Here is a 13,532-nt window from a genome sequence, read left to right on the forward strand (position 1 = left end):
CATATTAAGTTTCAAAATAATTTTACCAAAAACCGTCATGACATGAGATGCCAGAGTGTATCGTGCCACCAAAAAGTAGAAATGGTTGGATCATATAAGTAAATATTAGCTGATTTATGTGGTACGTAGAAATGAATTTGGTCAAATGTGCTCTCACTCAGTTCTTTCACTATCTACAGCACATGTAGCATCACACATCACAGCAAAGGGTGTACTAAGAAGGAAGGAGCTATATTCAAACACTTATGTTTGGGGATGCTGTGACTCAGGTGGCAGAAAGGGTCATCTACCGACTGGAATTTCGGTAGATTGAATCCCAGCTCCTTATGTTTGTGTGTAAGAGTATCCTTGGGCGAGAACCTCGAGTTCCCCCTGATGCATCCGTCAGAGTACGAGTGCGTGAATATTTTCGCTAATTCTTTTATCTGAAGAATGCTTTAAGCAGAGTAGAACAGAATAAAATAGCCCTTTATTCCTTTTGTACATGTACAATGAAATTGTGGCCGATACCATACGTGAGATACAAACTCCTGGATACATTTTAGACACTCACCTGCCATTCCCCTCTGACCTCTGGCACAAACAAGGCATTTTTGCCTAGACAAACTGGATTTTATTGAAAATCTGGAAACTGTTGTGCAGGAAAATCCCAGTAGATCTGTTTCTGAAATAGTTGAGTATTACTCAGACTAGCTTTCTTCCTCATTCTGATGTTAGGTTTGAACTTCAACCATCTCTGCATGCTTAAACTGCTGCCATTTGATTGGCTGTTGAAATATTTGCATTAACAAGAAGTTAAGCAGGTTTATCTAATAAAGTGGTAAATTTAAGAATAAAATTATTAGTTTTCACAAAGTCTGTGGATTCAGTTTTTATTATGCCAGTTTGCATAAATGCAGTGGTCCCTCTTTACCATAAAACTAAACATATGACTAAATATTCTATTTCCACTGCATTTCAGCTCTGCCACAAAAAGACTGTGTGATTGTTACACAGGAAGCATGTAGAAACAGCTTAGAAAAAGAGTTTGGGTGACTGCACAAGTTGAGTGCTCAGACTGAGTAGAAAAGCGCTATATCTTAATGCATTCTCAATCAGCCAGTTAAGTAAATCTTCAGAATCTGAAAACGCTACATCCAGATGAACAGAATCAACCTTTGGAAGAAAAAAGAATTGGTCGATTTACCATTTACTAACAAGAACAACACAAAAAGGCTGTTTATAATTCTGATCATTTATCAGTACTGATACATGTGAGACTTTATCAGAGGTGTGAACATCACAGCAGATGCCTTTGTGTCAAAGTAACTGAGAATAAAACACGGAAAAACATGAAGGAGATTTTCCTGGCCTGGCTTTTTATAGCATATAACCTTAAAAATATTCTGCATAATTTTAAAAAGTATAAATTTCTACAGTATTGAACAGCAGAAATTAGGCTTTCTTGTCTGAGGACATTCAAGTCCAAAAAAAAAAAAAAGACAGCAGCCATTAGTGCTGTAAACAACGGTAGACTGGTGGGTAATAAGCGAATAAATAACGCCAAAAAACAAAGATTTGAGATGGGAAAACTGTTCTTGAAGTACAGAGAGAGAGAGAGAGAGCTGTGCACGAAGTGTGATTTTATCGTGGTGGAAGCAAAACAGCAAAAGTAAGAGGAAAGTAATGACAATATTTATCAAATGTGAAGCGTAGTTTAGATCTTATTTTGCTGCTGGTTCAGTGTAGGTGCCGTCGGGTGAGAAAGCCAAGAGAGAGAAAGCTGATTCTGATGCGTCGGGTCGGTGCTCTGTGTTTACGTCTTTGTGCAGAATCCGTGTACCTGCTCTCATTTGCTGTTTGGTGGTTGTTGAAATAGTTTTGAGAGCTTTAATCTGAGATTCTGGCGTTTCTGGCAAAATATATTTATATTTAAAAGTTGATTCAGGATTTAATGAATTGATATCGCTTTATTCAAGCTACTCACCTCCCTCTTCCACCTGCACTTTCAAATGTACACACAAAGGACTACGGGACAACTACAGGACCATGGCCAATTTTAGAGGTCCCGCCCCTGACTATCTCTGATTGGGTCACACGATAGCGGCATGATGTGTGTCAGTTGTTGACCACACGGACACTTTCAGAGTTGCGGAGATTTTGAGAAATACATTGCTGCCATTTTCAATTTACAGTTTAGTGCCAAGATACTGTATACAAGAATTATCAGACAATGTAGGTACAGGCTGCTACAAGCTAATAAGCTTTTAGTTCCAGTTTCCTTAATATATCAGCCTGGGTGGACTGAGTATCTTACTAATTAAATAAATTAAAATATAATATCAGCATAAGACAAATTCTGGACTATCAAGTTGGACCTGCCACTTCCAAAATGACATTTTTTTCATGTATATTGATACATTGAGCTAAACTGCAAAAACAAAATGGATATTGACGTTACTCACCCTCACTTGGAGACACACTGCCATGTGCCGTGCGCACCAAGTGTGTAATCTTAGTCTTCCTTGCCTTTCGTTTCTGGCTACCAACTAGTATCTCCATGGTAGCAGTGCCCTGGACATCTGGGCACATTATGGGAACGGGAGCACATAATTTGACTTCCGAACCTATATCCAGTGTGGAATCAGTCTGTCCCACTGCTGTGGAGCACAATCACCACAATGGTTTCAGTCATTTGACCATTGCACAGACATAAAAAAAACCTGAAAATCACCGGCACAGACATTTGAGTCCTCTTAACAATGACTTAACGATTACAATTTTATCATTCATTGTGACCAAACAAAAGCATACTGTTTACAAATAATTCTCTGCAGAGTATTTCATAGATATCCCCTGTGTCCTATAGTTACAGTTTTGTTTAATAACTTAGAAATCACAAAAACAGGTAACTTTTGAACATTTTCATCCCCTGTGTTTCAGTTTTAATTTGAAAATGGTTCATGGACCTGCTATATAAAGCGCAAAAATCAACAATCTATTTCACCTTTTTCCACTGCACCTGGTTTCTCCTTTTTTTGTTTGTGCAATCTCGTCCTAACAATCTTGTGGAATGTAGTCTTTTTCTGAGATGGCCCTGATATAGCAAAAACAAACAAACAAACAAACAAAAAAAACAAACAAACAACAAAAAAACAGATAGGTAAAGAAAGGAAGATCATGGAAATTCAATGTTATGGAGTCCAAAGGTTTCTTTGGTTTGTTTCTATTTTTTATACATAATGAGAACTGGTCCTTAGTACCTGAATAGGACTGTATAAACAGGTATAGAGTGGATTATGGATGATAAGTGAGGGTGTAGAAATGGGTGACAAATTAATAAAAAAAACTCAACATCAAGCTTTAGTGCCTTAATGTCCATAGGTGTCTAAAACATTGATCGAAAATATATTTATAGTTAGATGTTTTGATGCCGGCAGTGGAAATTGCTGTCTAACAACTGGGCGAAATCTTCAGTTAGGGTACGGTCCAATGACTGTGAAGGCCATAGAATGTCATTCAAATAATCCTCATCTAATCACCCAATGAAATGTTGTGAACTGTTGTGTCCTATACACTGGGATATTGTGATCCTCAAGAGACCACATCCAGTAACCATTCAATCTTCAGTCAAAGGGAACACAAACCCCCCAAACAAAATCCTCCAAATCTTCAGGGGCCGAGGGTTTGAGTGTTTCTTTAATTTGTCACTCATATGTTATATCACATTATTTATTCTAGTGTAGACTGGACCTCAAACTTTGTTCCTACCTTTTCCGGTCTTAGACTCATCTCTTTGGATGGTGGTGCTGTCGGACTTCTTTTTTTTTGCAACAGCAGTGCCCTTTTTATCAAAGGTCATCGGGCTATACTGTGGCAGGCTGTTAAACTTCTTCTCAAACTCCTCCTCCAGTTTACCTAGGCTGACAAGTAAATTTCAGAGATTCACAAAGGGTAGCTTAACAAGCTTTAAAAAAAAAAAAAAGCCAAATGTCAGTGATCTTGTAAATTCTTCAAACACCAGCACAGAACAATAAACTGGACACAGGGAAAGAATGGGTATTACAACTACTTGCACAACAAAATTTAGGTGCAATGAACTGTTGAGTGTGGTTTCCATTTTAGTGGTTCATTACTCGACATACTTGACTATTATATATGTGTAATCTACAGTGTTGGGACTAACGCGTTATTAAGTAACGCGTTACAGTCACTACGTTATTATTGTGGTAACGAGCACGGTAACTAGTTATTATGCTAAAATCAGGAACGCGTTAGTCGTTACTGGGATTTAGATAGGGTCGTTACTCGTTACTTCGTGTGGTGGCTATCGCGGAGCTTCCAACAGATTCAGTAACATTAGCAAGTGGTGGAGGCCAGCAGATGGATGAAGGAAAAGGGACGCAGAAGGAAAAGAGACCCGAGGAAGCCGCCGGTCCAAGTGTGAACTGAACTTCAGGTAAGAAGTTATGACCTGCAGTCTCTCTGGGTCAGATATGAACCAAGTTTAGGTGGAGTTTATTTTCGTTATTCTGACTTTTTCCGTACTGCGTGCTAGCTAGCATGACGGAGTTTCTATACAGCTGGGTGGGTGCTATGAAGTTAATGATGTTGAACTTTATTTTGTTCATAAGTTATTAGAGTTGCCAACCGTCCCGTCTGGTATTCAGAGAAAATATTACGCGTTTCTTATTGAGGTGAAAAGGAACAGTTTGTCCCGTAATTCAGCTACAATGAAAAAGGCACAAAGCTGGAGTTATTCTGTGTCTTTGCTGCACAGCTGCCTCTTCTTCTCTCATCCTCTCCCTCTCCCCCTCCCTCTCCCGTTTCTACTTCAATCATGAAAACTGATCAATGATCAGCTGATCGGCTCTCTTGTTTGTTTATCGCTCACTTTGCGCCAGAAAGAGGAAACCAGCGGATGTCGCGGTAAACAACAGCAGCACGTTTGATCAGCTGTTGTTAGAATTTATTTAATATTAATTTCTAGTATCAGCTGATGGTTGCTGGAGCCACAGCTGCAAAAAAGCTGCTGGTCATGATATGGTTTGGTTATCTGGTGAGAGGGAAACATGAAGATGAAACCAGGAGATGTCCTTACTGAATCATCAGAGCTGAACAGGTGATGGAGAAACAGGTTTACCTTTTAGGTGACATGAATGAGTTGAAAGGAAGTTATGAACTGTTTCTGAGAGACAAATAACCCCAGGATCCTTTTTTATGTAGCTGACAGCTGGTAACTGTGCAGGGGCAGATCTAGCAAAGTGTTGCCACGGGGGCATGTAGGGCATTAACAGGGAGAGGGGGGCACAAAGAAATACTTTTCTTTCTTATTCTCATTTAAAATGTCTAGCTTTTAAAAAATAATTATCTGAATCTTACAACAAACGATTGATAGATTGATGCATATATACCATCAAAACAGTGTACATCACTGTCACAACAGTGTTTATTTTCATTCAAAGGCTTTATGATTTTTCCTATAATGATGGGCCGGTCTCTAGTCAAAATGCCCGGGCCAATTTTCTGTCCCAGTCCAGCCCTGTATGCAGCTCATCTGCAGTCTGGTGTTGCCTACATCTTCCTATTCAGAAGGCAGAATTTCTGAGTTCTGAGTACAAACGAAAGCACCACGACTGCAGTTTTTGTGTTGGATGTAAAAGGCGCACATGACACTGTGACGTAGGCTAGAATCATGGCAGTAGTCAATGACGGTCCAGGCGTGGGATTTCTCTCGTGGAAATATGCACATTATCTTTTCCTTTCTATTGGTAGGTGGCACAGTGCACTTGTGGCAAGTAAGCAAGCTAGAAGACTGGCAAAGTTATGGAAGCAACACATTAACAAGAGAATCCTGAGTAAAACCAAAGTTACTTTCCCTAGTAACTAGTTACTTTGAAAGTAACGAGTAACTTGAAGTAACTGAGTTACTCTTGAGAGAAGTAACTAGTAATGTAACTAAGTTACTATTTTAAAGTAACTTACCCAACACTGGTAATCTATTAGCTAAAAATATCATTTATGTATTACCACTCTAAAACAGCGGTCCCCAACCCCCGGGCCTCGGACTGGTACCAGTCCGTGAGTCGTTTGGTACCGGGCCGCGAGAGTAGAGGCTCAGGTGTGAAATGTATGGTTTTCAGGGTTTTTATCAGTTTTCAGCGTTATTTTGTTATAGTTTTTATCATTAACTCGGTTTTCCTGGGTCTTTTCACGTGTGTTATGAATAAATCTTCTTTTTTTCGGTACCGGTACTAGTTTTATTTTGTTGTATTTATTTAAAGGCCGGTCCGTGAAAATATTGTCGGGCATAAACCGGTCCGTGGCGCAAAAAAGGTTGGGGACCGCTGCTCTAAAAGCATTCCAGACAGGAATTCTATTACAGCTTTGTCAGTATTACATATATATTCTAAAACCTTTTAATTATTCACCAAAGGAAATCTAAACACATACACACAAAAGTGGAATAGTGCTAATATGATGTATAAATACAGGCAAAATTATTACACCCCCCGCCCCCCCAAAAAGTTTATTTCAAACTTTGATTCAATTGACCTCTCTTTTTTTCTGGGACCAATATTACAAATATATCTATATATAATTATATTTTCAAGTTACTACGGGCCACAAGAGTGAGAATGATACTTGGATTAAAAATGAAGGATTAGTTACTTACTCCTATTCCTCAGAATGACTGTAAGAAAAGCCAACTCACCCCTGAGAAGACTCGTCTTTGGACTTGGACTTCTTGAGCTTCTTGGGACAATTAGGTCCTATCTGTGAAACTGTCCAGCTGTCATCACTCCAGTTAGCGTCATGATCAGACGTACGGAAAATACCTCTTTTACCTGTAGATATTTGCAAAACACGAATTAAATTCTGCCCCTTACATGTATCAGTCACATCGTTCTTGAATCAAAATAGATACCTCGGTCAATATTGGCTCTCAGTGAAGTCAGCATTCCCTCAGAGACCAGAGTTTTATATAAGGCGCCTTTACAGGTTCGCTCTGATTTCCTGGACCCACGATTTTCAGTGTTAGACTCACAAGTTGCATCGCTTGACCTTTCCTTTCCTTTGTCGTGCTCTTCAAGATTAACAAGTGAATGATTGCAAGAGGACTTATGGGGTTCTATTGTCTGTCCTTGGAAATCAGTGCTTTCCACATTTGTTGCTTCTGTCCTGGAGCCAATATCAGACAACTTTTCTTTCATTTCTACCTCAGGGGACCTGTGCTGTCCACTCTGCCCACTGCTGTCATCCATCTCCTCTTCATCTTTGACAAAGCTCTTGATTTTCGGCTTACTCTTCTTTTTGGGCAACCCACCACTAAGACAATTGTCATCCTTCTTCTTGGACTTTTCCTCTGTGTCCAAACAGACCCCTTTAGCCACTGACTCGATTGTACTGAATACACTGTCCAGGCTTTCTGAAGGGTTAGCCTTCTTTATAACTTTCTTTGATGAACACCGGCTCTCATCATTGTCATTTGACTTTGCCACGTCTCTTTTCTTACCTTTTTTTTTGACAAGTGCATTTTGGCTGCTGAATTGTGGGAGAATGGCATTAGTGGAGGTAGACGTGAGAGAGTAGAGCGAAGGTAAGAGTGCTGCTTTGTGAGGAGAGGCAGGGGAGAGGTCAGTGTCTGCTCTCTCCTCCTTGACCTCTGGCTTGATAGCAGTTTGTTGGAGAGGGTCTGTGGAGGAGCTGTCTTCTGGCTGAGATGCAACTGTGTCCATTTTTCCAGCTTCAGATGCTAAACACATCTATTTGGAACAGAAAAGCTTAAATCAAAGACAAAGACTGGCAAAAGTTCACTCAAATACCACCAACAGCAGTTTTTCCCTCTCAAATATTATCAATTCCTCATGCCTATCAATGAAGTCTAACATTTAAAGATACAGCCCCTTAAAATGACAGTACCAAAATTACCCATCAGTGATGTAGTCATTTTATTTACTGCATGCTATCATGCATTTAAATGTATTAAGGTCTTCTATAATTGTCATGGAATCATAATGCCCAACCTGTCTTTAAAACAATTATTTGTGTATATAGGCCAGTGATGCTTTTGCAAGTTCTTCATTTCGTATTTAGTGGTGACTGGATCAAATTCTGTTGCAGATACAAATTTTGGTGACTGTTATGTTATGTACTGGCAAAGTACATTTAAAGTGACACATGTAACAAATGCAAACTGAGGACATAACATTGTGTTTGCAGATGGATGATGAATATGAAAATCAGAAGAAATAGCATTTACAATACAGCTGGTTGGAAGGTTGGTGGTTCAATCCCTGACTGCCCCAGCCTGCATGCCAAAGTATCCTTGAGTAAGAGACCGAACCCCAAATTGCTCTCCAATGTATCCATCTGAGAGTGAATGTGTTTGAATGCTAGACAGAAAGCACTTAGGCAAAGAAAAAAATGTGTTTGTGTGAATGTGACATGTTGTTTAAAGTGCTTTCAGTGCTCAAGTAAAGTAGAAAAGCAGCGTGTAAAAACCAGCCCATTTACCATAAAAAAAAACCATATAGATGTTAATTAATGCTGTATGTATGGCAATGATTGGCACACCCATTAAGGAGGTGAGATGGTATAAAGAGGTATATGTATATATGCCATGATCATTATAGTAACAGGAGAAAAGCTAAAAGAAGATACATGTTTGTCGGTGTAGTTTTGTTTTTATGTTTTTAGCAAATATAAACTGAAAGTATTAATGTTTCTTAACATAAAAGATTAGAAATATTATTGAACTCTAAAGGTTTCCATATAAAAAACTCAAATATAAGTTTAACTGTAAATAACTAATTATTATATGTTACAAAAACAGTCTTCTTTGTATTTCCCAAACTATTTTGCTCTTTTTGTTTTAGTGGTTGTTCAGATATAGTGCATTGTGAAACATCTTGAGGATTTCTGCCATCAAGTCAGGTCAGTTTTGAATGTTACTAAAAGGAAATGGAGCTTCTACATAATAATATCACTTTAACAGTATACAGTGGCTTACAAAAGTATTCGGCCCCCTTGAACTTTTCCACATCTTGTCACATTACAGCCACAAACATGAATCAATTTTATTGGAATTCCACGTGAAAGACCAACACAAAGTGGTGTACACGTGAGAAGTGGAACGAAAATCATACATGATTCCAAACATTTTTTTACAAATAAATAACTGCAAAGTGGGGTGTGCGTAATTATTCAGCCCCCTTTGGTCTGAGGGCAGTCAGTTGCCCATAGACATTGCCTGATGAGTGCTAATGACTAAATAGAGTGCACCTGTGTGTAATCTAATGTCAGTACAAATACAGCTGCTCTGTGACGGCCTCAGAGGTTGTCTAAGAGAATATTGGGAGCAACAACACCATGAAGTCCAAAGAACACACCAGGGGTCAGGGGGTAAAGTTATTGAGGTCAGGGGTAAAGTTATTGAGAAATTTAAAGCAGGGTTAGGCTACAAAAAGATTTCCCAAGCCATCCCATCCCACGGAGCACTGTTCAAGCGATCATTCAGAAATGGAAGGAGTATGGCACAACTGTACCAAGACAAGGCCGTCCACCTAAACTCACAGGCCGCTGATCAGAAATGCAGCCAAAAGGCCCATGGTGACTCTGGATGAGCTGCAGAGATCTACAGCCCAGGTGGGGGAATCTGTCCATAGGACAACTATTAGTTGTGCACTGCACAAAGTTGGCCTTTATGGAAGAGTGGCAAGAAGAAAGCCATTGTTAACAGAAAACCATAAGAAGTCCTGTTTGCAGTTTGCCACAAGCCATGTGGGGGACACAGCAAACATGTGGAAGAAGGTGCTCTGGTCAGATGAGACCAAAATGGAACTTTTTGACCAAAATGCAAAACGCTGCACATCACTCTGAACTAGAGATGGACCGATCCGATATTACGTATCGGCATCGGTCCGATACTGACCTAAATTACTGGATCGGATATCGGAGAAAAATAAAAAATGTAATCCGATCCATTAAATATCACGAAAGCACCTCACAAAACTTGCAACACGCCGTAACTCACCTCAGAACGTTAGCACGTCGGAGCAGTATGCATCACGTGATAGAGCGGCTGTGGCATGCGGGACCTGTCGGTGGTCTGGATAGCATGTGGAGCTTCGCTAGCAACCCGGCATTTCATCTCTGACAAAGTTATCCCCGAGAGAAGTAAAGCAAGTTTGCAAGTCCATCTCTGAATGTTTGTAAAGCATTCCTGCGTTAAGCTTACCAAACGATATATGGAGCGACTGCCTCTTCTGGCTGCTACTTCAATCATGAAACTGCTTAATGATCAGCTGATCGGCTTTTCTGTCGCGAGTCCGTCTCTCTGGTTTGTTTTTGGCCCACTTTGCACCAGAAAGAGGAAACCATCGGCTGAACAACAGCAGCACGTTTAAGCTTGATCAGCTGTTGTTAGAATTTATTTATTATTACTTTCTACTTGAGGATCTTTTTCTACGTAGCTGACGGCTGGTAACTGTGCAGGGGCGGATCTAGCAAAGTTTAGCCACGGGGGCCGATAGGGCATTAACAGGGAAAAGGGGGCACAAAGACATACTTTTCTTTCTTATTCTCATTTAAAATGTCTAGCTTTTAATAAATAATTATCCGAATCTTACACCCAAAGTTTTAATTTGATGTAAAATGAATAGAAGTCAATTACTGTATATAGTGACTATTAAGTCTAATATATATACCCTAGTAAGCTATAGTACTTTTTCCTTTGGGAAGGTACCATCTGTGCAGTCTGCAATTTTGTTGAAGAAAGATGTTGAATCTATTTAATATTTCTTGAAAAATAATTGATTTCTGTGCATTTTTTTTTTCACACTGCATCAAATTAAGGTTGATTACGTTGATTAAGCATCATGAGGTGGAGTGTGAGGGGTGGTTCCCTATTTTTTATTTATTTATTTTTGTTGTTGCTGGGAGTTGGAACCCTATTAGTTAGGTTGCTTAATATTTACGCTAAGTACTCTTTAAAATACCAGAATAGGGAGGATGGTGTAGGTTTAAGTTTATTAGACTGATCAGTATTGCTGAACTATGAAATTTTTTTTTTTTTGCATACAGGTATAACAGAATAGCTTTAGTGTAGTTGTTGTTTTAAACTTGAGTATGAACTTATACAAAATGCAGCAAGATATTTAAAAAAAAACAGTTTTGTTGATTAAAAAACATTATATCGGATTCATATCGGTATCGGCAGATATCCAAATTTATGATATCGGTATCGGTATCGGACATAAAAAAGTGGTATCGTGCCATCTCTACTCTGAACACACCATCCCCACTGTCAAATATGGTGGTGGCAGCATCATGCTCTGGGGGTGCTTCTCTTCAGCAGGGACAGGGAAGCTGGTCAGAGTTGATGGGAAGATGGATGGAGCCAAATACAGGGCAATCTCGGAAGAAAACCTCTTGGAGTTTGCAAAAGACTTGAGACTGGGGCGGAGGTTCACCTTCCAGCAGGACAACGACCCTAAACATAAAGCCAGGGCAACAATGGAATGGTTTAAAACAAAACATATCCATGTGTTAGAATGGCCCAGTCAAAGTCCAGATCTAAATCCAATCGAGAATCTGTGGCAAGATCTGAAAACTGCCGTTCACAAACGCTGTCCATCTAATCTGTCTGAGCTGGAGCTGTTTTACAAAGAAGAATGGGCAAGGATTTCAGTCTCTAGATGTGCAAAGCTGGTAGAGACATACCCTAAAAGACTGGCAGCTGTAATTGCAGCAAAAGGTGGTATTCAGGGGGCTGAATAATTACGCACACCCCACTTTGCAGTTATTTATTTGTAAAAAAATGTTTGGAATCATGTATGATTGTTCCACTTCTCACGTGTACACCACTTTGTATTGGTCTTTCACGTGGAATTCCAATAAAATTGATTCATGTTTGTGGCTGTAATGTGACAAAATGTGGAAGAGTTCAAGGGAACAGAATACTTTTGCAAGCCACTGTACATGCTCATAGTGGTATTCAGTCAGTATCATATCGGTCTGATTTTTAATTTCAAAATAAAAGCCCTCAAATAATTGTTCTTCTTAATTCAACATTCAGTCACAAAAACTACCTCATACTGAACATCTCTAAAGACAAATGAAATGTAAATAATAGTAGATTTACCAAGTTTCAGGCCCCCTCCCCAGCATGTTAATGGGGTGGATGTAGAGGTAGTAACAAAATATTAGGTTTACACCTAGATAACAACTTAGACTGGTGTCTAACTATACAAAATGGGGAAAGTCGCCTCTTTTTGTTAAGAAAACTAAGATGTCATGACATCTGCAGTAAAATGCTGATGGTAGCAGTACGGATGCTGTGTTGTCTTCTGTGTCCATTTCATGGACGAGGTATTCATTGCAAAACGTGCATAAATTCAACAGCCTGTGCAGGTAGAATTCAGCAGCCATGTGCATGTGCTGCTATAGTTTCACGCTCTTGTGGTTTGCTCTTTGAGAGAAATACTGCTTGCTCTAATCAACTGACTTTTGACTGCTTGGAGGCAAAGCCCAAAGAAAGCGAGGCTCCTAATGTGAACTCCTAATGTGTCAATCACTTTGATGGACAGTTCAGGTTACTGCATTAAATCGAGTTGCCCCATGGCAGCAACATAGGCATTCTTTTAAACCATTATGTATTTATAATTCAGGAAATAAGTTTTGACAAATTAATTATCACCATTTATTGTTTGCTGGGAAGCAGCGGAAATACTAACAACTGTCACTGGATTGCTAAAGTGCTAAAGAAATCAATCAAAGACAAGTTCTGAAAGATATAGACCTCAGTCGCATAACTTTTACGATAAAAAAAGAAAATCATCACAAAGAGCACACATCATTTCCAAGAAAAAGGAAAATGTGTTTCTTAGCCAGCTGAATAAACTTCATTTTATAAAATGTCAGTAAATATAAAATGTGCTTATGTTGCTGCCAGATAGCCACTCAGTGAAGCACAGTTGTGAAGTCAACTCACTGTGGGTTCAGACTGCAATAGTTCATCTAGATAATATCACAAGTTCTCTGAGTAAGCTTGAGTCTGTGTAGTGGAAAGGAGAGGAATATGTGACAGGCTGTCTCATTTGTTGTTTTTAATCAAATGGTTCAGGTTTTTGCTATTATTTTGTGTAAATGTAAAGGGTCTTGTCTATCTGTTGTCTGTTGTCACTGATCAAATATTTGTACAATTTTCTTTAAATTCTTTTCATTTTAGTTTGCTAAGTTTACATATTTCTTTATATAAAAATCCTAATAGTGTTCATAAAGAGACTAGCAAAAACAATATTCAAGAGCAGTTTCTGGTAAGTACTTTTGTAGATATTAGTAAAATGTTTACTAACTTAACTGTTTCAATAAACAGTGAACAAATGCACTGATAAATGCTGATTATCAACTTTTTACAGTTGCACCAAGCCTGAGAACACCAAGGCGTTCCCAGGCCAGCCAAGAGATATAATCTCTCCAGTGTGTCCTGGGTCTGCCCCGGGGCCTCCTCCCGGTGAGACATGCCCGGAAAACCTCACCCAGGGGGCGCC

At 39.2% G+C, this 13,532-nt stretch overlaps 1 protein-coding gene across 5 annotated transcripts in view; it reads right to left on the reverse strand.

Moving 5' to 3' along the window:
• Nucleotides 1-13,532, reverse strand: part of bbx (BBX high mobility group box domain containing) — a 45,496-nt gene that overhangs the window by 2,032 nt on the left and 29,932 nt on the right. For 4 of the 5 annotated variants that reach the window (XM_026181877.2, XM_026181879.2, XM_026181883.2 and 1 more), the window contains 5 exons: nucleotides 6,908-7,745; nucleotides 6,695-6,827; nucleotides 3,751-3,902; nucleotides 2,987-3,076; nucleotides 2,445-2,639 (listed from right to left, as the gene is read on the reverse strand). In XM_026181877.2, coding sequence (XP_026037662.1) covers nucleotides 2,445-2,639; nucleotides 2,987-3,076; nucleotides 3,751-3,902; nucleotides 6,695-6,827; nucleotides 6,908-7,745 — 1,408 coding nt within the window. The remainder of the gene's footprint in view (nucleotides 1-2,444; nucleotides 2,640-2,986; nucleotides 3,077-3,750; nucleotides 3,903-6,694; nucleotides 6,828-6,907; nucleotides 7,746-13,532) is intronic. The other variant, XM_026181882.2, reaches the window with a different exon arrangement.

Source organism: Astatotilapia calliptera, chromosome 10 (assembly GCF_964374335.1).
Source record: "Astatotilapia calliptera chromosome 10, fAstCal68.1, whole genome shotgun sequence".
Classification (NCBI taxonomy): Eukaryota; Metazoa; Chordata; class Actinopteri; order Cichliformes; family Cichlidae; genus Astatotilapia; species Astatotilapia calliptera.